General features: G+C 38.8%; 1 protein-coding gene and 1 long non-coding RNA gene across 3 annotated transcripts; both read left to right on the top strand.

Annotated features, from left to right (window-relative positions):
• The first annotated feature begins 539 nt into the window (after nucleotides 1-539).
• Nucleotides 540-11966, top strand: LOC107741045 (uncharacterized). 2 transcript variants are annotated; one of them, XR_001640153.1, is made up of 4 exons: nucleotides 540-851; nucleotides 8265-8313; nucleotides 11622-11683; nucleotides 11901-11966. It is a non-coding gene; the product is annotated as an uncharacterized LOC107741045 (long non-coding RNA). The 2 variants fall into 2 exon arrangements; XR_001640154.1 differs by lacking the exon at nucleotides 8265-8313 and having other exon boundaries at nucleotides 542-851.
• A 1-nt stretch (nucleotide 11967) lies between these two features.
• On the top strand, nucleotides 11968-22333 carry LOC107741084 (neuroblast differentiation-associated protein AHNAK-like; the record flags this gene model as incomplete). The annotated part of the gene is made up of 6 exons (XM_016553677.1): nucleotides 11968-13561; nucleotides 13913-14592; nucleotides 14944-15105; nucleotides 15253-16823; nucleotides 17108-17757; nucleotides 17997-22333. Coding segments are annotated over 6 exons (7977 nt in total), but the record flags the coding sequence as incomplete, so codon positions are not given.
• Nucleotides 22334-23771: the final 1438 nt, after the last annotated feature.

The raw sequence follows: 23771 nt of genomic DNA, 5'->3' as shown, positions 1-23771 counted from the left end.
AGAGTAGAGCTTGTTGTTTGTCATTTTTCCGATCACAAATGCAGACATGGTTTTATGTTTACGCGGCGCGATGCAACGCAGCGTGTAAAAAGACAGTATAAGTCATTATAATCCGTAATTATGTCCCCACTGGATGCAACAAATGCCTCTTTTGTAATGGGTTTTATTGGTTTTGTCTGGTCGTGCAGGGAGACGGCATCACAGTATGGTAAGGGAAATAACATTTCCGTCACACGCTTGAGGTATTCGGCCAATCACAACGCACTGGATAGCTGGCCAATCAGAGCACACCTCGCTTTTCAGACCGATGAGCTTTGTAAAAATCGACGCGTTTCAGAAAGGCGGGGCATAGAGGAGAAACAATAATGTACAGTATGTGGAAAATAATGTGATTTTTGAACCTTAAACCGCATAAACACATTTATGTGTTTTTTATTAATGTTCTTTTTAGCAACATCATATGACCCCTTTAAACATACATGTCACTCAAACAGTGGGTGGGCTGGACTAAAATTATAAAGGCCCACGCCCTGCTACACCGTTACCCCCGCCTTCTTCTCCAGAAGAACTCCGCAGCCCTAGCCCAAACTCTGCCATTCTCCATAGCCCGGAGTTACAAGCACACTGAGAAAAACCAGCACGAGCGTGAGAGGAAGAGAAAGAGAGAGAGCAAGTGACAAAGTAACTAATAAAACCCGAAAAAATATATAAAGTGAGGCTTCGCGCCTCGAGAGAGAATACACGAATACGTTCAAGTTTAGTTTAGAAAGTGTGGTGGAAAACTTTTCTGGGCTGTGGCAGAAAGCTGTGGACCGCGGAAGATGCCAGAGCAAAGGTGTTGAACTTTCCAGGTAAGTTTGTGTATCTCTTGAAGTTACTTAGTTATGCAGTTGTGGCATGCGATGCGCACGTTTCATAAAATATTTTTCCAAAGTACTTTTCCAGAGACTGCTTCTTGACTTATTATATTCTAAATTATGTGTAATAACGTTATATATTTGCTCTTTTGGTTTATTGTGTCTCACAAAATCTCACAAACTATTGTTGAACATGAAGAGGGTGGGTGTGTATCTATCTGCTCCGTGATTGTCATCTGTTGCGCACGTTTTTTCCCCAACAATACTAAAGTTCGCCCTTGTTCAGAATTAAGCGTTTAGTTTCTTTAACTTGACCTACTAAATCACTCTGAAGAAACCGGATTCACAATTAAGGCAAATTTTCTGGGTTTTTGCATGTCATGCAAAAGATACACCCAAGTGCAACGTGGATAAGAAGGTAGCCTGACTTTGGTTGCATGACTTTGCCCACGTTGTAAAATAAAACGAATTTTTATTTTTATTTGGTTTAAAAGAAAGCTATCTACTCATATTATTATTATTTAAACATTTTTTTTTTTTTTTTTTTTTACAAAACTCGTGTGTCACTACATTTTTTACTTTCCTCTTGAAAAGAAGCGTTATCCTGCCATACCAAATCTGGTCATAGCTCAAGATTTTTGGACGACGTCAGCACATATTCTACACTGTGGGTGAATTGTTTTCTCATATTTCGCTCTTTATATATATATATATATGAAATGTTAATTTGGTTGAATCATTCTTGTTAGCCTTATAAAATGTGATCGTTTTAATTTAGTTTGCAAATCCTTTAACATTTTGCCTTGATTTTCTTAACCTGGAGCCCTGGCCAGGGTGTGGGTAGTGAGTGAGTAAGAGGGGTGAAGGGAGGAGGGGGTAATGGAATGTAGTGGTTTGGAAAGACGTACTAATTGAAACCAGGTTTGAAGCACACAGGGAGAAAGTAAGGCTTGCTATGGAGAAGAAAGAATGTGGTGTTTTATTCACGCCCAACTGCTGCATGACTTTAGTTATGGAGCTGCTTTGCAGTAGGATGACTGAAATGTTGTTATATAACAGAATAAGAGAATGGAAGGAATAGATAAAAGAGTGAGAAGGACAAAAAGGGGGGAGTTGCAGATAAGTGCTGATAGTTTGGAGATGCGTATGGAGTGTTGACATCCAAAAATGCTGTTTTGCAATTTATCTGATTTAAGCTATCTTTTAAAAATGTTTGTGAGCAGATTTTTCATCAGAGGAACATTTGGAGCCCATCCCCCTTCTCCTGCCACACCCAAAGCTTTCTTCTGTTATGCCAGGGCAGATGACTCCATAGCAGACTAAAGCAGTCAAATAGTAATAATGTACAGTTTTAAAGTGCTAGAGTAACTTCAAAAATAAAGTTAATTTTAATTTTTTTATTTTCTGTATGCGTGGTTGCCGCATTCATGTTCAGCAATGTCTTTCAACCTTGGTTGTAGTTGAAGGTTACAATGTGTTTTGTTTAAAACAGAACAGGGTGCTTCTTGCTTATCTTGAATGATTTAGGAATTGAATGTTGAATAGAAACAAAGTTTTAGGGTCTGTGTGTCATTATCTGATGCAGGATAGCTCCGGACATTTACAGTGGAGGTAAAACTTTCTCCTCCTCTGTGTTGCTAGGTCAGATTAGTGTGTACTTCGTAGGACCATCTATTCTAGCGTGAAACGGAAAGAGCTTGGACTTGTGCACACTTCCTTTGTCGTTTCCTTAAAGGCTTGTCGAGGACTTGCGGTGACAACGCCAAGGGAGGAGTGGCAGGCTTTTGTAGCAGAGCGTTTAATTCGTTGTTTGTTCGTTTTCTCACATCTCGAATCTTCATTTGGTTTTTTTTTCCTATAAGGGTACCGAATGAAAGAAATCAGTTCTCCGTGAAATTGTGATGATGATCCATCGCAGATAAGTTGTCAGCACGATGCCACACAGGATGTCGGGATCATTTGAAGAGTTTTGAAGTATGAAGTCCGAGACTTGCATTATCTTAGTACGTGTCTTCCTGTTCAGACAGACCCTGGAGTTATCATCATTCCATGGTTGAGAAATACTAGCTTGAAGCTAAAACAGAGTTGGACAATACACTATCTGTTTGCCAATATGGCTCTGAGTCAGAGTCAGGCATTCATATTTCATCATTTTCCATATGGACAGAGTTGTGTTGCAACAGTTTGGCACACGTGCCTTAATAATTTTTTTATTATTATAATTGTTGGCATTTCCAATTGATTCCATTTACTGACTTTTTTTAAATGGGCCTACTTATTTTTATAGTTTTACGGTTTTGTATTTATCGCTATCTTGAAATTAATATTTTATTTATTATACGTTTTGGACCTCAGATAGTTAGATTTCTTTTTGTACGTGTGCCTGTGCCACATGATAAACTGTACTTCCATTGTACTTCTGCAGTTCAGTTTGGATTACTAGATTACATTTGTTGTCAGCCTTGAAATAGAAGATACGGTCTGCATTTCATTAAAGTTTAGTATCACATGACAGTAATATGGTTAGGCTTCAATGTCTGTCCAAGGCTGTTTGTTTTTGGCCTGACTTTAATGCTTCAATTATGTATGAGTCCTCTTGTTTTCAGACAGTTACTTTTAGAAATGATGTGCTTCATAATATGCGCAAACCATAATTTAATGATGCAGCAAGTAAATAGGTTATATTGTAGCCAAGGTGAAATACACGCACTAACTTGCATGACATGTTATTTCCTGTTAGCCACACCCGTCATTGCTGCATGATATAATGGATTAAATGTTGATTTAGGTTTATTGTGTACTTTTAATTGACCAAGTACATTTATGCAAGTGTGTTTACTGCTAACTAATATTCCATATCAATGAATAACAATAAAGATATGCACTGCAGTGACACTTGATATGTTTTCTTGGTTCCAGTGAGTGATGTAAGAGCTGCTTGTGGATGATGAAAGTTGCACTCTTATTTTAAAAATTCATTTTTAAGACAAAGTACACAGCGAGGCCATAGTTTAATCGTTCTAATGCATTCCAAAGTGTGCTGTAAGGCGATTTAATGATCGGCATGTCTTGGCGTAGAATAAGTGTTTGACTACAGCTCGTACTACATCACGCCATTTCAGTAATGTAGGTATGCACATCTACTTGTTTACAACAGACCAAGGATACTGGCTGCAGAGGTTAGATCGTTCCATGTGCAGTTTACATGAGTTTGTTTCTAGTTGAATTATAGATAAGCAGAGAGTTCGGATCTGACTTATTTGGACGTTTCAAACCACATGCCTTTTCACTTCTACAAAACGCTTGGCAGTAGTGACACAGACCTAACTATAAAACCAGCTGATGGAAAATGAAATATAATGCACCCCGAGCTGGTAAGAGAACCACCTGGCCATCAGTCATCGCTGTGTATTTGATTGCTGACTCATATCCTATGACTCGGTTTGAAAAGCCTTGTTAATGGGATAAACAAACTAGTCAAAAAAATAGACAGAAACGTTCCTCAATTCAAGTGAAAGCCTTTAGCTAATATACATGTATCTAAAATATTTATACGTATACGTTTAAGGCTTCATGATGTTATTAAATGCGATTCACCACAGCACATTTTTATGGTTTTATCTTTGTCTTCTGTTTGTTCCTCTAAATAGGTGATATTTCCACAATAAGATTGAAAGCGTATGTCTTTGCACGAGAGTTTGGTCACTTGTGGTTTTGAATTGAGTCCATGTGGAAGTAAAAGTAGAACTTTTAACCAAATAGTAATTATCCGTTTTCATGTATCAGCTCTCGCTTTGTCAGAAATGAATAATGAGCATTTAATGAAGAAATATGACTTACACTTGTCGCATTAAAAAGTATCCTGTAATTTGCTTTAGGGAAAAAACGTGTCTGCTAAAGGGTGAGCAACCAAGCAACTCCTGTAGGCAAAGCCAAAGGCCACAATTTATGTTATTGCATTGTGTAATGGCTGACTGTATGTGTGCGTGTCTCTTATTAAACATTACAACACTTTAATGGAAAAAGTGTTGCCTGAAACGCTTGCAGTGGCTTTTCTATAATTAGTGGTCTGGTTGTTTGCCCAACAATTCTATCACTTATCTAAGTGCTGAATCTTTATAACTGTAGTTTTATAGTTGTGCAATATCTCCCATTTACATTGGAGCACTAAGAGCTTTTAAACCATGCAAACAGTCTTTTTATGACCTCTTTTGCTGTGCATTAATCAGTGTCATGAGGGGTTTCTATTAGTCTTTACAAAATGCAGACATCTGCTTGCTTTAAAAAATAAAAATAACCCTGCTCCATTGGCTGTTAGTAAGTGGAAACCATGAAAGAATCCCCTGTTTTTGTACCCAGCTCAGACCCACTGGGTGACTCGAGTGGTTGGGTAGAGAGTAGGACATTGCTTTGGAGTTAGTCACTGCAGGAGAGGCTGGGCTCTCTTCCAGTTGGCCTTGACGGCTCTATCAAGGAATGCGTGTGACTGGAGGCCTGGGTGGGGCTCGCAGCTCACTGTGCGCTATGTGCGGGTTGAGAGATGGTGTGTGTGTAGTTTCTCATTGTACAAAGGGTGTGTCCCCTACTTTGGATTTGCGACGTTTGCCGTCTGCGTTGTGCCATAAACTCTGCTCCTTTTAGAGTTGCACAGTTGTTTCCAAACAACCTCTGCCAGATGGAAGCGTTGCGGTGTTGTCTGACACATTTAGACCTGTGATTATGGTCGCATTTTGTTCTAGTACCAGTCTTTCTCATGCACAACAATACGAACTATATATATAAGTGTATTTATTCTGTGAAACTGAACTTTTTTTTAAAGCCAGGCATTTTGTTCTAGTACCAGTCTTTCTCATGCACAACAATACGAACTATATATATATAAGTGTATTTATTCTGTGAAACTGAACTTTTTTTTAAAGCCAGTTGGCATTCTTTAATTCTTTCTGAAATTTGACATGCGCAATAATTTGTTAGTAATTATCGTTGATCGTGTTTGTAACATGCAGTTTTGTTCGGCTGACTCCACCTTTAGTGAGGTTGACTGCAAACTTGATACAACTACGTACAGGGCTCATAGATGTCACCCGTTTGAGTGTACACAGCTGCTCTGCCAAATGTTGTTCTTTGCAAACAGTGTGACAGCCTTGTCCTGACTGGCCTTTATCACAGCGAGCCCATGACTATTTTAGTCACAGCTCAGAAATAACCATCCGTTACAACAGGGTAGTGAGAGGTTCTAGCAATGGTTTCCAAATAAGACGTTGGAAGTAGCACGAAAAAAAAAATGTTTAAAGTGTTTTAGTTTCTACTTATGCGACCCCACAAACCTGTGACGAGCTGTTTACTTTAAAATAGCTGGTAATTTTCAAGATGCATTGTAACTCCCCATATGAATGCTTTTGTAAATATTTAGAGCAAAGGTTTGCCCATCCTTTTTGAATGGGACAGAGAGGTACTTTATTCAAAGTTTATAAGATTGTAAGTTAGGGTAAATATACAGTTTTCTTGGGGCGGCTTTAAATTATTACTTTTGCTGTTAACAGTTGTTTTCTAGCAGAGTCAGTAACAGTGGAATAGTACTGGAGACAACTGATATCAGGGCAGGTCCCCGCAAGCATGTACCTGTCTGTGCTGATTCCAGCGTTTGTTTGCAGTGCTAGTGTTACATTAAGTCTTTTCATGCTTTTCTGCTGTAGGGAAAACCTCTCAATTTCAAGTAACCACATCTGTGATCTGACCCAAGTCGTAAGGTTTTATTATTATTATTTTTTAGAATTATATTAGTATCACTGAAACCACATTTCATTGCTCTTTGTCACAGCGTTCACAGAAACGCACATGTATCTTGTCTTGTCATGCATCGTTGCTTTAAAGGCCTGAAAGACACGTTTATGAAACAAAACAAATTCCCAACATTTCTCTAGCCTGGACTGAAAGGCTTAAAACAGATATCTCTTTGTCCTCCGCCTCCTCCATGCAGAAATGATCAAACGCTAAATTGGACGAGAAGCCACGGGACAGCTTCAAAGGCCATGGAGTGTGAAGGACAATTCAACACTTCACAGATTTAAAGAATGTGCATGAGCGCTAATGGCACTTGCTCTTTAAAGTTTTTCTTCATGATGCCGGAATTGCGGGAGTATTATATTAGGTGTTTGGTACGAAGTCACTTGACTTAGTCTTGACAAAAGCCTCGCAGCTTATGACTTTGAACAATTGACACTTATCATTTTTGAGTAACTGGAGAAGTACATTATTAAAGCAAATACTGAGTGGAGCAAATACTGCTTGACAGTGAGGAGTTGTTTCCCACGTGAGCTGGCCGTCTAAACCTTTTTATTAAATGAAACAAAAATGGACTGATTGTCTTTTCTTGTTTTGTGTAAGATAAGGGTAGATAATGAAGTTTGATAATTTGGTTTGTGTGAAATTGAATGAGTGAAATGACTGCGTAGTTTAGCCTCCAGTGTCTTCGGCCATACCATGTGACTTGAGGAGCTTTTAGGCGATCAAATGAGGATTTGCACATGATGTTTGCTTCCCTGTGAGAAACTTACTTGAACTGTATTTTGCCTGTGGCAAGTGACAGTTTCATGCCATTGGCATGGTTACTATGAATGGCTTGAATCATCTCACATTTTTAGTTTACAGTAATCTTGAATTATTTCTTAACATCAAACGTAGCAAATAAATGCCTAGATGAGTGTAAGAGTTTGATTCTCACTCATATGCGTTTTAAGTGTAAGGCAACTAAAACATTTTTAAAGACAGTAATATCTGACAGTGACAAGCAATTTCACTCTGTCTGTAGTTGCCCAAAAAGATTCCCAGTGTTTAGAGCACAGGGTGGATTTGCAGGCATGTGAGGCTGAGTTTATTTTGAGGGAGTGATGCTGTTAATTGTATTTAACAATAATTAGTTATCAAACTTAATATTTAAACACAAACGCAATTGTGACTTTCAGTAGTCAAGACTAGTCAGACAATTATTCATCCAGAGGAAATGTTTAATCTTGTGCAGGCACGTGTACGCTTCTGTCTTTGGTTCGTGCAAAGGAAAACTCCCCGTTTTGAGCGCTCGTATTGTAACCGTTTCAGTCACTGTCGCCCTCTTAGGGCAAACCAAAGTATAAAGCCAACTAGGGTGGGGCTGCATTTTTAAAGGAAAAAGGAAATAAAGTCAGTCTGATCCACTAGCTTAAGGTCTCGAAACCATGCAAGCAAAACTATTATTATTAAGCTTTTTGCTTTAAAAGATAAAAGTGTGATACTTGAGTTGAATGTACATTTTGTAATTGATGGTTTTGGATTGTTTTTGGCGTCTGACTATTTGATGCATTGAAATATTTACTTATATATTTACTTGTATTACATCTGAATTCCCTCTCCTTTCTTGCTTTCTTTCAGAATATAAAAGAAGACGGGAGAGAGTTTGAGCATTAGCCTTGGCAATTCAGTAGGTTCCCTTATCTATTAGTTTATGACATGCATAAAACATCAGCTATAAGACTAAGCAGAACCTTGTGCCAATTTGTTGCTTTGACAATGGATTGAATGAAAGCATAAGCAGTAACGCCCACTTGTCTTTCAGCAAGAATTGCTGGGTGTATATTATGTTACAAAATTATGATTCATACGCCAAACAGTTAAGGTTTATAATGGGTTCCCTCCGCTTTTCAGGTCCTCTTGGTCCTTTTTTACAACGGTAATTAAAATCTGGGGGTTTCCTTTTTTCTAGTTTTGTTTCAATCTTACACTCTCCAGTACGACGCTCTTTGTTGCTAAACCTCAAAGATTGGTCTGCTTAAAAGGTCCCGGCTACAACTCAATAGTTCACAAAGATGTGTTGCATTTCATTGTTGAAGTCTTATGATTGTACAAACACTGGAGGTATTATGAAGTGTCTGCTTACATGGATCATAGCAGATCATATGATTTTGGGTAAGAGCCATCTGCTTTAAGCAAATTCCCTCCAGTAATGCTCTGGTAGTGACGTGGTTTATACTCTTGTGAAAGCTAAAGGATATCTCACTTATACAAAGAAAGATAAGCTGTGCTATACTTGGTGTCAGAGTTGTTTTGAGCTCAGTTTCTGTGGTTAAGAGAAAGTAAGATGTGCCTGCTTGGGCACACAATTAATGTGTTGGGCAATGTAATGTGCCTCTGCTGCCTCTTTGGTCCATTATTGTTCCATGTTTCAGTCATGGATGTACACATCTGCCTTTATCCTTTTTTTTTATATTTCTTTTTTTCTTACCCTCCCACTCAGTTTGCTCCTCCAAAAGCGCACTGTGAGGAATCTGTCAGATTTGTGACAACAGCCGCTGTGCAAATGGTACCGTGGACTATATAGGTTTAAAAAAGGGTAAAGGAAGTAGAACATATATGTATAGTGGGACAGGAATGTTGATAGAGGGAGTGGCATCATGTTAAGAGGCATAGACCAGGCTGGGAGAGAAATAATAAGCTTTTGCACTGCTTGCTAGGGAGTTCTTAAGTACACAGCAATGTAGGTTTTCCCCTTCTCCTTTTGTAAATATCAGCTTTAGCCAACAATAATAAGGCACTTTTTCAGGCTTGGGTTTCACAGCTTTCATGTCCCATGTGTAGCATTTCTACCCCTGAGGACTTTGAGAGGTTTTACTGAAATTACATTCAAAGACTTAATGTCTATTAAATGTAAAATATTGTGCATTATTCTGTTGCATGTGATGTTGACTAATCAACAGTCACATAATCAAAGCAGATTTAATATGAAACTAACGTTTCTGTCAGAATTCCAGTTACAGCAACGGTAAAATGTGTTCAATTATAGTAATGTTGATGTGTAGGCCTTGTTGTAGTGTCGTCTTGTTTTCTCCTTAGTGTTGTTTATAATGTTAAAGCCGTCTATTCTTTTCATATCTAACAGCCTCTTATAGTGCTTTAGTATAAATATAATATTTTGTATACAATTCAAACGGAATGCAGATGTTTTGTAGTCTGTGCCGCACTGTCGAGGGAAGCACGATTGACTCTCTCAAATGATCTGCTCTGTACTATCCTGTCTCTGGAGTATAATGGTCGACATGGACACAAGTCTAGGCTTCTTTCACCCCAATGGGAAGCATATTTAGTGGGAGGCAAGGCAAGTGATATTTATAATTTTGAGGGGAGAAAATGTTCTCATTCTATAAAATACACAGAATTTCTCTAGTCATTTATGTATAATCAATTTTCCGATTAACCAATTTCCAGAAGACAGAGACTGTATAATTTAAATGCATATATCTCGATCTTAAATGCATATGTTGAACATGCATCTGTTCAACTTTGTTAGTGTTTAAATACTTGCATATAGATGAACTCAAAACTAATAGACAGACTAAAAGTAACTTTAGCAATTTATTTACATCTTTGCAATTCCTTGATTGCGGCTGAAATAAATTTTCAATTTACATATTTTTTTTATAGAAAAAATTTAGAATTAATTTTATTTATCATTAGCTTCATGAATGACTGAGTTGCACCTAAGCCTTTAATATTGCAGCATTGTTTTCACATTTTATTTTGAGTGTGTACATTCCTTCAGTAATCCACTAAGGTCAGGGTCAGGCTTATTTCAGAAGTGAGTATACTTACTATTTTGAATCAAGGGAGCATTTGGGTTGCTTGAATAACTCTTACATCCCACCAATTCATGATTACATGAGACGAAGCTTTTTCCATTTCCATTTCTTACACTCTGTATGGCATTCTGGAATACTTTATTCTGACAGATCAATCATGTTATTGAGCAAACAGATATTTTTGTGTAATGACCGTTGAGCTATATTTTTGACTGTTGTCCATGTCAACATAATGATACTACTACTCGTATCTTACTTGGCAACAAAGTGGGACATGGACAAATTGACTACACAGCACTTGACTTGAGTTCTGCTTCGCTTTTGGTATAACAAGACATTGATTTTTTTTTTTCTTTGTCACTGGCAAATGTTTTCATAATTAAAATGTGGCAACAAAGTGGGACATGGACAAATTGACTACACAGCACTTGACTTGAGTTCTGCTTCGCTTTTGGTATAACAAGACATTGATTTTTTTTTTCTTTGTCACTGGCAAATGTTTTCATAATTAAAATAAACTAGTGCCTCATTTGCTAATCTGTAGTGAAATATGAATGTAGTTTTTTTCATATCCAAGAGGTCCTGTGTAATTGCAGGGTGGATGATTGTGAGGGGGTGATATCTCTGAAACACAGAACTTTCTGTGTTGAAAGCTGCAATGGCAGGCCCACGTCAGCTAAAAAACTCTGAAGCAATGTTCATCAAGCAAATACAGTAACTCCCAGATCTACAGGCTACAGTTTGATTTTCATTTCATGGACATCAGATTTTTAGATATTTTAGATGTTTAATCTGTGTATTAAACTGAGCTTAATGCATTTAGTGACAAGTTATTGCTCTTGTTCTAAAGCTTTGTTTTGATGCTGAAGAAAATCATGGTATAACGATAACTCTGTTTTTGCTAGAAAGATGTAGTTAAACCACTGCTAAGTTCCCAAACAGAAATCATGCTTGTTTACTTTCACTTTGCTGGAGACTATATTGCCATCTGGTGGTCTGTTTGATATTTACTGTTGTTAAAAAAACAAACAAAAAAACAGCATTGTTTTTTTATTATTATTATTTTTTTAAATGTATGAACATACTGTTAAACCTATCTGTAAAAGGTTAATTTGAATGCAAGACACTAACTTTCTTTTTCTTTTTTTGTGTTAAGGAAAGAACAAGGGCTGACACGGTCCACACTAGGGGACAGGTGAAGAAGTAACACATTTAGAGGTACACAGAATGAATATATATAATGAATAGTTAGATGTGTTTTAGCTTTTTTACTGTTCATAAGGTAATTTCTCTCCAGAAAAAAAGCTTATTTTAACTCATTCAACTTGAAACTGAATAATAGTCAACATATATATTTGGTATTGTGTAATAGTTACTATGTTTTACTGTGTTTCATTGTGTATTGTGTAATTTTCTCATTTTATTTATTTATAAGATGGCTGACGAGCAGGACACAAGGGAAGTGCTTTTCCCACAGTGGATGGGCACTGATACGCTAGAGAATCTACACTAAGAAGATTAAACCTAGACTAAAGTCAGAGGATCTTGCTGAGGGTGTTGATGTGCGCACAGAACGTCACAGCAGCACAAGCAGTGATGGTTGCACCATTACTACAATCACTCGTCGAATAACTACCTACACTGTGGATGTGCCTGGGGGGACTAGTCAGCAGATTGATCACTCAAGCCCTGAGTACAAAATTCAGGTCTTGCAGCATGAGCAGTCAGAGGGGGATTCTACTCAAATCAGATTACCACATAGTAGCCTTGTTAGTGGTGCACATGGAGGTATAAAAATAGGGGACATAACTCTTAGCGGGCCCCATGTCACTGGCTCCACTGTGAAGCACTCTAGCACAGGATCTTTAAAAGCAACAAGTGAATTAGATGGTAGTGGGAAAGAGATTACAATTAATGTGTCAGACACTGGACTGTCAGGTCGTAAAGGACAGATGGTGATAGAACATTTTGGAAGGACTGAAGCTTCTGCAGGCAGTAGTGATCTCTCTGGCAAAGTAACCATGGGGTTAGACAAAGACGTGAGAAATATTTCTTTTCCATTGGAAGCTGGTTTTAAAGCTTCAGGTATGACGGGAGGAACTGAGGTTGCTACAGTAAAGGGCCCTGTTCTGAACACTCGTGTTTCAGGTTTTTCCATTAGTGGAGATACAGGGGGCAGTATTGGCAGGGAATCTTTGTCTGAAGTGCATAAGGATGGGTCTGCTGATAAAACCAAATTGTCTAAATTTACCATAGATGTGCAAAGTCCCAAGGAAGGTCAAAATGTAGAAGAGAATTTTAACAATCAAAATCTTAAAGATGTTAGTCAGAGAGGTTTCAGCATAACTGGGAATCAGGAAATGTCAGCTCGGGTTCAGGAACCTGATACAGTAGTAAGTCTACCCAAAGCTGATGTAAAAATCACACCACCAGATATGGACATCAGGGGTCCAGAGCTTCACTTTAAAGGACATGAGCGTACTGTCAAAGATGTTAAATTTGATGCACCATCAGTCACTGGTCAAATTTCTATGCCAGATGTGGATTTAAACCTCAAAGGACAAAAAGTGAAAGGAGATGTTAACGTGTCTGTTCCGAATGTTGAAGGGAATGTTACAACTTCAAAAATTGAAATTAAAAGGCCAGATCTCGAGGATGTGAAAAGTGGCTTTACGGTTCCAAAGGTCAAAATGTCCTCATTAGGAATAAAAACTTCAGAAGTAAGGAGTCCTGATGTTGATGTAAATCTTGTGAAAGCCAAAATGGAGATTAAAGCATCAGATGTGGATATCAAGACTCCAGAGCTTAATGTTGAGAGATCTGAAGTAAAAGTCAAAGATTCTGAAATCAAGATACCACCAGTCTCCGGTCCTAATATTGCGGTGTCTGATGTGAATTTAAATGTAAAAGGGTCAACATTGAAAGGTGACTTAAATCTGAAAGGCCCAAAACTAAAAGGTGATGTCGATGTGTCTGTTCCAAAAATGGAAGGAGACATTAAAGCACCAAAAGTTGAAATTGAAGGCCCTGACCTTGAGGAACCTGAGGGTGGTTTCAAGATGCCAAAGATCAAAATGCCATCATTCGGACTGAAAGGTTCAAAAGTGGAGGGTACAGATGTTGATGTGAAAATTCCTAAAGCCGATATTGAAGTTAAGGCACCAGATCTGGACATCAAAGCTCCAGAGGTTGACATTGAAGGACCTGAGGGAAAGATCAAGGGCCCCAAATTCAAGATGCCATCAATCTCTGGTCCAAAGATTTCTATGCCAAACGTTGACTTCAATCTGAAAGGTCCAAAACTGAAAGGTGACATTGACGTGTCCGTTCCAAAAGTGGAAGGAGATATTAAAGCACCAAAAGTTGAAATTGAAGGCCGAGAAATGGAAGGACGTGAGGGTGGTTTTAGGATGCCAAAAATCAAAATGCCATCATTCGGACTGAAAGGTCCAAAAGTGGAGGGCCCAGATATTGATGTGAAAATCCCCAAAGCCGATGTCGAGGTAAAGGAACGAGGTGTGGACATCAAAGCTGCAGAGGTTGACATTGCAGGACCTGAGGGAAAAATCAAGGGCCCCAAATTCACAATGCCATCAGTCTCCGGTCCAAAGGTTTCTATGCCAGACATTGACTTAAACCTGAAAGGTCCAAAACTGAAAGGTGACATTGACTTGTCCGTTCCAAAACTGGAAGGAGATATTAAAGCACCAAAAGTGGAAATTAAAGGCCCAGAAATGGAAGGACCTGAGGGTGGGTTTAAGGTCCCAAAAATCAAAATGCCATCATTCGGACTGAAAGGTCCAAAACTGGAGAGTCAAGATATTGATGTAAAAATCCCCAAAGCCGATATCGAGATAAAGGCACCAGATGTGGACATCAAAGCTCCAGAGTTTGACATTGAAGGACCTGAGGGAAAAATCAAGGGCCCCAAATTCAAGATGCCATCAATCTCTGGTCCAAAGATTTCTATGCCAGACGTTGACTTCAATCTGAAAGGTCCAAAACTGAAAGGTGATGTTGACGTGTCTGTTCCAAAAGTGGAAGGAGATATTAAAGCACCAAAAGTGGAAATTGAAGGCCCAGAAATTGAAGGACCTGAGGGTGGTTTTAAGATGCCAAAGATCAAAATGCCGTCTTTCGGAATGAAGGGTCCAAAACTGGAGGGTCCAGATGTTGATGTGAAAATCCCTAAAGCCGATATTGACATTAAGGCACCAGATGTGGACATCAAAGCTCCAGAGTTTGACATTGAAGGATCTGAGGGAAAAATCAAGGGCCCCAAGTTCAAGATGCCATCAATTTCTGGTCCAAAGATTTCTATGCCAGACGTTGACTTCAATCTGAAAGGTCCAAAACTGAAAGGTGATGTTGACGTGTCTGTTCCAAAAGTGGAAGGAGATATTAAAGCACCAAAAGTGGAAATTGAAGGCCCAGAAATTGAAGGACCTGAGGGAAAAATCAAGGGCCCAAAATTTAAGATGCCATCATTCGGAATGAAGGGTCCAAAACTGGAGGGTCCAGATGTTGATGTGAAAATCCCTAAAGCCGATATTGACATTAAGGCACCAGATGTGGACATCAAAGCTCCAGAGTTTGACATTGAAGGACCTGAGGGAAAAATCAAGGGCCCAAAATTTAAGATGCCATCATTCGGAATGAAGGGTCAAGATGTTGATGTGAAAATCCCTAAAGCCGATATTGACATTAAGACACCAGATGTGGACATCAAAGCTCCAGAGTTTGACATTGAAGGACCTGAGGGAAAAATCAAGGGCCCCAAGTTCAAGATGCCATCAATCTCTGGTCCAAAGATTTCTATGCCAGACGTTGACTTCAATCTGAAAGGTCCAAAACTGAAAGGTGATGTTGACGTGTCCGTTCCAAAAGTGGAAGGAGATATTAAAGCACCAAAAGTGGAAATTGAAGGCCCAGAAATTGAAGGACCTGAGGGTGGTTTTAAGATGCCAAAGATCAAAATGCCGTCTTTCGGAATGAAGGGTCCAAAACTGGAGGGTCCAGATGTTGATTTGAAAATCCCTAAAGTCGATATTGACATTAAGGCACCAGATGTGGACATCAAATCTCCAGAGTTTGACATTGAAGGACCTGAGGGAAAAATCAAGGGCCCCAAATTCAAGATGCCATCAATCTCTGGTCCAAAGATTTCTATGCCAGACGTTGACTTCAATCTGAAAGGTCCAAAACTGAAAGGTGATGTTGACGTGTCTGTTCCAAAAGTGGAAGGAGATATTAAAGCACCAAAAGTGGAAATTGAAGGCCCAGAAATTGAAGGACCTGAGGGTGGTTTTAAGATGCCAAAGATAAAAATGCCATCATTCGGAATGAAGGGTCCAAAACTAGAGGGTCCAGATGTTGATGTGAAAATCTCTAAAGCCGATATTGACATTAAGGCACCAGATGTGGACATCAAAGCTCCAGAGTTTGACATTGAAGGACCTGAGGGAAAAATCAAGGGCCCCAAATTCAAGATGCCATCAATCTCTGGTCCAAAGATTTCTATGCCAGACTTTGACCTCAACCTGAAACGTCCAAAACTGAAAGGTGATGTTGACGTGTCCGTTCCAAAACTGGAAGGAGAAATTAAAGCACCAGATGTGAACATTAAGGGTCCAGAACTTGATATTGAAGGACCAGAGGGAAAAATCAAGGGATCCAAATTCAAGATGCCCACCATCTCTGGTCCAAATATTTCAATGCCTGATGTGGATTTCAATTTAAAAGGTCCAAAACTGAAAGGTGATGTCGATGTTTCAATTCCAAAAGTTGAAGGAGACATCAAAGCACCAGATTTGGGTATCAAGGGGCCCGAACTTGATATAAAATTACCAGAAGGAAAAATCAAAGGCCCAAAAGTCAAGATGCCATCAGTATCTGGTCCTGAAGGTCCAAATGTTGAGGTCAATTTTCCAGAAACAAATGTCAAGAAGCCTAAATTTAAAATGCCCAAGTTTGGATTTAAAGGGCCAAAGATTGAAGCACCTGATGTTGATGTCAAACTTCCGAAAGGATCTAAAGTGAAAGGTCAAGCTGGTGTCAGTTTGGAAGGTGATGTAAATATGCCAAAAGTGGAAGTTGATTCTCCAAGAGTAGAAGTTAAAAGTCCAGAGGGAGGATTCAAGATGCCAAAATTTAAAATGCCAAAGTTCGGTTTTAAGTCACCCAAAGGAGAAATTGATGTCAGCGTACCTAGTGGTGACATTGGTTTAAAATCATCTGATATTGACATCAACACTCCTGATCTTGATGTTGAAGGACCTGAGGGACAAATCAAGGGCACCAAATTCAAAATGCCTTCTATATCTGGTCCAAAGATTTCTATGCCAGATGTAGACTTCAACTTGAAAAGTCCAAAAGTCAAGGGTGATATTGATGTTTCTGGACCCAAGATTGCAGGTGACATAAAGGCACCAAAAGTTGACATTGAAGGTCCTGATGTTGATATAGAGGGCCCAGAAGGTGGCATCAAAATGCCTAAAATAAAAATGCCATCATTTGGGCTCAAAGGTCCTAAAGTGGAGGGTCCAGATGTTGACATCAATCTCCCCAAAGCAGATTTTGACATTAAAGGACCTGAAATTGACATCAGAACTCCTGATCTTGACATCGAGGGACCTGAGGGAACTTGAAAAGTCCAAAAGTCAAGGGTGATATGGACATTTCTGTACCAAAGATTTCAGGGGACATAAAAGCTCCAAAAGTGCACATTGAAGGTCCTGATGTTGATATCGAGGGCCCAGAAGGTGGCTTCAAGATGCCTAAAATCAAAATGCCATCATTTGGACTCAGAGGTCCTAAAGTGGAGGGCCCAGATGTTGACATCAATCTCCCCAAAGCAGATGTTGACATTAAAGGACCAGAAATTGACATCAAAACTCCTGATCTTGACATTGAAGGACCTGAGGGGAAAATCAAAGGTCCCAAGTTTAAAATGCCTTCCATATCGGGTCCAAAAATCTCTATGCCTGATGTAGACTTCAACTTGAAAAGTCCAAAAGTCAAGGGTGATATGGATGTTTCTGTACCAAAGATTTCAGGGGACATAAAAGCTCCAAAAGTGGCCATTGAAGGTCCTGATGTTGATTTCGACGGCCCAGAAGGTGGCTTCAAGATGCCTAAAATCAAAATGCCATCATTTGGACTCAGAGGTCCTAAAGTGGAGGGCCCAGATGTTGACATCAATCTCCCCAAAGCAGATGTTGACATTAAAGGACCTGAAATTGACGTTAGAACTCCTGATCTTGACATCGAGGGACCTGAGGGGAAAATCAAAGGTCCCAAGTTCAAAATGCCTTCCATATCAAGTCCAAAGATCTCTATGCCAGATGTCAACTTAAACGTTAAAGGCCCTAAAGTCAAGGGCGATATAGATGTTTCTGTACCAAAGATTTCAGGTGACATAAAGGCACCAAAAGTTGACATTGAAGGTCCTGATGTCGATATAGAGTGCCTGGAAGGTGGCTTCAAGATACCTAAAATCAAAATGCCATCCTTTGGGAGGGGAAAATCAAAGGTCCCAAGTTTAAAATGCCTTCCATATCGGGTCCAAAAATCTCTATGCCTGATGTAGACTTCAACTTGAAAAGTCCAAAAGTCAAGGGTGATATGGATGTTTCTGTACCAAAGATTTCAGGGGACATAAAAGCTCCAAAAGTGGCCATTGAAGGTCCTGATGTTGATTTCGACGGCCCAGAAGGTGGCTTCAAGATGCCTAAAATCAAAATGCCATCATTTGGACTCAGAGGTCCTAAAGTGGAGGGCCCAGATGTTGACATCAATCTCCCCAAAGCAGATGTTGACATTAAAGGACCTGAAATTGACATCAAAACTCCTGATCTTGACATCGAGGGACCTGAGGGGAAAATCAAAGGTCCCAAGTTCAAAATGCCTTCCTTATCAGGTCCAAAGATCTCTATGCCAGATGTCAACTTAAAAGGCCCCAAGGTCAAAGGTGATATGGATGTTTCTGTTCCAAAGATTTCGGGGGACATAAAAGCTCCAAAAGTGGAAATTGAAGGTCCTAATGTTGATATAGAGGGCCCGGAAGGTGGCTTCAAAATGCCTAAAATCAAAATGCCATCATTTGGACTCAAAGGTCCTAAAGTGGAGGGCCCAGATGTTGACATCAATCTCCCCAAAGCAGATGTTGACATTAAAGGACCTGAAATTGACGTTAAAGCTCCTGATCTTGACATCGAGGGACCTGAGGGGAAAATAAAAGGTCCCAAGTTTAAAATGCCTTCCATATCAGGTCCAAAAATCTCTATGCCAGATGTCAACTTAAAAGGCCCCAAAGTCAAAGGTGATATGGATGTTTCAGTACCAAAGATTTCAGGTGACATAAAGGCCCCAAAAGTGGACATTGAAAGTCCAGATGTTGATATTGAGGGCCCAGAAGGTGGCTTCAAGATGCCTAAAATCAAAATGCCATCATTCGGACTAAGAGGTCCTAAAGTGGAGGGTCCAGATGTTGACATCAATCTCCCCAAAGCAGATCTTGACATTAAAGGACCTGAAATTGACATCAAAACTCCTGATCTTGACATAGAAGGACCTGAGGGGAAAATCAAAGGTCCCAAGTTCAAAATGCCTTCAATATCAGGTCCAAAGATCTCTATGCCAGATGTCGACTTAAATCTTAAAGGCCCCAAAGTCAAGGGTGATATGGATGTTTCTGTACCAAAGATTTCAGGGGAAATAAAAGCTCCAAAAGGGGACATTGAAAGTCCTGATCTTGACATTGAAGGACCTGAGGGGAAAATCAAAGGTCCTAAGTTCAAAATGCCTTCCATATCAGGTCCAAAGATCTCTATGCCAGATGTTAACTTGAAAAGTCCAAAAGTCAAGGGTGATATGGACATTTCTGTACCAAAGATTTCAGGGGACATAAAAGCTCCAAAAGTGCACATTGAAGGTCCTGATGTTGATATCGAGGGCCCAGAAGGTGGCATCAAGATGCCTAAAATCAAAATGCCATCATTTGGTCTCAAAGGTCCTAAAGTGGAGGGCCCAGATGTTGACGTAAATCTCCCCAAAGCAGATGTTGACATTAAAGGACCAGAAATTGATATTAAAGCTCCTGATCTTGACATTGAAGGACCCGAGGGTGGTTTAAAACATGTTAAGTTCCCAAAATTCAAAGGTCCCAACTTTGGAATAAAGCCTTCAGGTGGCAGTCTTTCAATACCTGAAAAAGATATAGGGGCGAGTATTGATGTCAAAAGCCCTGATGTCAATATCAGTGGACCAGATGCAAATATCAAGGTGCCAAAAATGAAAAAATCAAAATTTTCGCTTGGAGTTAAGAGCCCAAAATTAGATGCAGATATTCTTGATGCTGGTGGTAGTGTAGAAGGACCTGATATGAACATAGATGTGAAAGGAAAGAAAGGTACATTCAAATTGGCCAAAGGGAAGGGGAAGTCTAAAACATTTGATGGTGATATGAAGACTGAAACTGTCAAGTTGAAGACAAATGAACCTGACCTACAGATGAAGTCAACCAAAGTAAAGAAACCTCTTTTTGGAAAGTTACGTTTTCCTGATGTGGAATTTGACATCAAATCTTCAAAAGCTAAAGGTAGTCCATCTGCCTCTGGAACTATAAAATCATCTGCTGATTTGCCTTCTGCAAGCCTTAAAACTGATATTCAGACACCAGATGCTAGTTTGGATAGTCCTGATTTCAAAACAAAAGGAGGAAAAATCAAAATACCAAAAGTCGGCATCTCTGGCTCTGAAATAAAAACTCCTGAACTAGTTGTTAGAGATGCAACTTTAGAGGTTCCAGAAAAGACCTTTCAGTCCTCAGATGTCAGTGTAGCAGGATCAGGCATTAATGGAAAAGGCAAGGCTAAAATTGACATAGGAGGAAAAATACAGGATGTTAAGTTGACAGTGCCTACTGTAAATGTCCATGGTGGTGCTTTAGATGCTGATTTAAATCTCACTGAACAAAAAGGAGTAAAAGGGATCATTGAAATACCAGGCTTTAATGTAAGGGGACAAAAGGGAGAGACTGCAAGTGGGTTAGACATGAAGCCAGATGCATCATTATCTGGTGTGATGGAGTACCAAGAAGGTAATGTAACCTTTCCTAAAATCAAAGTACCAAAGTTTGGTGTTGCATTGCCTAAAGTAGATGGAGGCGAGATGAGAGTAGATGTAGGTTCAGGTGAATTGGCTGCTGGTTCTAAAGTTACTTCCCAAAGTCTGGAAATTGAGAACACTGATATGAAAAGCAGTGGTGGAAAAGTGAAAGTCAAAATGCCAAAATTATTTGTCAAATCTAAATCTAAAGGTGGCAGTGCAGCTGATCTTATTGTTGAGGGAGAAGGTGTTGATGTTACAAGTAAAGGTGGTGCAAAGGTGTCTAAGGAGTTGAGCCTTAGTTCCGGGGAATTGACAAGTGGCAAGTTGACAGTAGAGGGAAGCTCTGGGTTTAAAGTTTCACCAAAGAGTAAATCTGCCTCCCTTGACCTCTTCAAAAAAACACATCACTCATCCTCTGTAAGTGATGAGGGAGGTTTAGCTTCCCCTGTTTCTGCTGAAGGCCACTTACAGGCAGAGGGTGGCAACATTTCAGTTGATGTTGGAGAAAAGGCCAAAGGCAAAAAAGGAAAGTTGAAGTTTGCTACAATTGGAGGTTTTAGCTCAAAAAGTAAAGGTTCATATGAAGTGACAGATGAAAGTGAGGTTAGGATTGAGGGTGCTGGTGGAGTTGCTCAGTCTTCAAAGAAGTCCAGAATGTCATCATCGTCCAGCAGTGATAGTGGGTCAAAAGGCAGTTTTCGGTTTCCACAACTCGAAATAGCGGTGTCACCAAAGAAATAGTTTTCACGCTAGTATCTATACACAGTACATTCATACACACACTTTGTAAATGTAAATCTGTCTTTCATTTAAACAATAGTGCATTGCCATATTGACTGTTTCTTCAATTCCCACATATGTTCTTTACAGGCATTGATATATATATATATAATTTTTTTTCTCTGAATCACAATTTAACTGTAAATAAGAGAAATCTGTTATGTAATTTTAATTTTGTTTTGTAGATAGGAAATTCAAATCCAATCCAACAATGTGTGTAGTTAATATAAAAATCTGTCATCTGATAACTTGTTCTATTTTTGTACCTTAGAAAGTTTTGGAACTATGTTGTCCTTTCTAAAATTGTCTGGACACATTTAAATGCAAGAGGAGTGATTTTAGTTAGATTTGAAAGGTTTTTAAAACTTCAGCTTCACTTACATTAGTAGTGCTGTATCATATGTACTCATTGCATATGAATAACTAATTTGAGCAGTGATAAACCAGATCTCAGTGAGCACAATGAAGTTTAAGGGCTGTACAAACTGTAAATAATTTGATTCAAAACGGATACATGGGATAACGTAACTTTGTGTCCCAAATATTATGACCGTTCAGATATTGTTATGGAATTTACACAGATTATAATCTTCTAAAGTATTTATATCTAAGACCGTCTTTTTCAATGATTGCTTGGATGTCTTTAAAATGCACACCAAGAAGCAGCTGGCAAAAGCTGTGACTTGCTTTGATTTTAATGGGTTCGAAGGCATTTTTCTTGGTTCTATCTTCCACATTTCTTTACATCCGGTTGACTCTCTCTCTTCCTCTCACTAAATTTATGAAATGCCGTGTTGTCATGTGGTGATATAACTACAGGAATGCTAATGCCAATGGTAAAACATTAATATTTTGAAAAGGCATAAAATGTGCATTTGCCCTTGTAAATAATGGGACATTTAGGCTGCAAGTTTAAAATTTTTTCCCCCCTTGTATCAGCTGCAAAAAAAATTTTAATAAAGTGAACAATTATCAATACTTGTGTGTTGAATGTGACTCATTTGCATTAAAGTACGAAAAATGTACATTAATGCACACATCCTCTGTATTGTAATGCAAAACCACACAGAACAGTTTTGTTGGAACATTAACTTGAATATTAATGTCACCATACTCCTTAAAACAAGGTTGCATTTTTTCAAATGTGTTGAATCTAACTTATGCTTTCAGCTTTCTATGAATACTTTGATAGGAGCCAACACCAAGAAAACAAGAAATGGCTTTCCTGTCCTGGTTCGCCAAACCAGGTCTATTTGAAAGGTTTTTAAAACTTCAGCTTCACTTACATTAGTAGTGCTGTATCATATGTACTCATTGCATATGAATAACTAATTTGAGCAGTGATAAACCAGATCTCAGTGAGCACAATGAAGTTTAAGGGCTGTACAAACTGTAAATAATTTGATTCAAAACGGATACATGGGATAACGTAACTTTGTGTCCCAAATATTATGACAGTTCAGATATTATGGAATTTACACAGATTATAATCTTCTAAAGTATTTATATCTAAGACCGTCTTTTTCAATGATTGCTTGGATGTCTTTAAAATGCACACCAAGAAGCAGCTGGCAAAAGCTGTGACTTGCTTTTGATTTTAATGGGTTCGAAGGCATTTTTCTTGGTTCTATCTTCCACATTTCTTCTTCAAACCAGTACTAAGGAAGGAAATGATCAGGAAATTCCTTTGAGGGAGGAAAGTGTGGTTTGTTTTGTATGCAAATATTGGTTCGCAGAACTGGGGTGAGAAAAGAAAAGAGGCCATCCATTTTATGGTTAGCTTGAAATCTTTGACAAGCAAATTTATAAGCTGAGCGGAATACAGGCAAGCGCCCATATTTTTCCTATTTCGTTTGAAAGGTAAGACATAAATTATTGTCTTTTACTATGCTACTGACATTACAAGGAATTGAGTGGATTAAGGTGAATTTCTTTTGTCTTTGAACATGTTTGATTCTGAGACAGTCTTGTGCTGTTTTATACGTACAGATTACAACATTTTTAATGTACTGATTTCCTTCTGATTCCTGGTCGCTCCAGGTTTGTCAAATTTTAAGAGGGGAAATATTATAGAATTAGAAGTAAACTGGTTTCCAATTTGTATGCTTAGCATCGCAGAATTTTTGCACAGATATACCTTTTCTATATCAAAGTCGTGAAAAGAGGCTGTTTTGACAGGAGGTAAAATTACATGTACTACAGTTATAATAATAAAAGGATTAATAAAGGAGTCAAATCTGCATTAACACCGGAAAATAACCAGTGCATGAAGAGCCAGTGGGTTTGGAGTGTTCCTTCATCAATGCTCCTTGTTGTAGAATTATGATTATTTATGTGTTATGCAGGTAGGAAGAATCTCTCTTTATCTGGTAGGGCAGATGTTTGTGAATAATACAGTGAGCAGCAGTCTAAGCTG

This window comes from Sinocyclocheilus rhinocerous, unplaced genomic scaffold (assembly GCF_001515625.1).
Source record: "Sinocyclocheilus rhinocerous isolate Xijiao unplaced genomic scaffold, SAMN03320098_v1.1 scaffold44, whole genome shotgun sequence".
Taxonomy (NCBI): Eukaryota; Metazoa; Chordata; class Actinopteri; order Cypriniformes; family Cyprinidae; genus Sinocyclocheilus; species Sinocyclocheilus rhinocerous.
The sequence above is the reverse complement of the archived record's forward strand: the minus strand, read 5'-3'. Positions and strand labels throughout refer to the sequence as shown.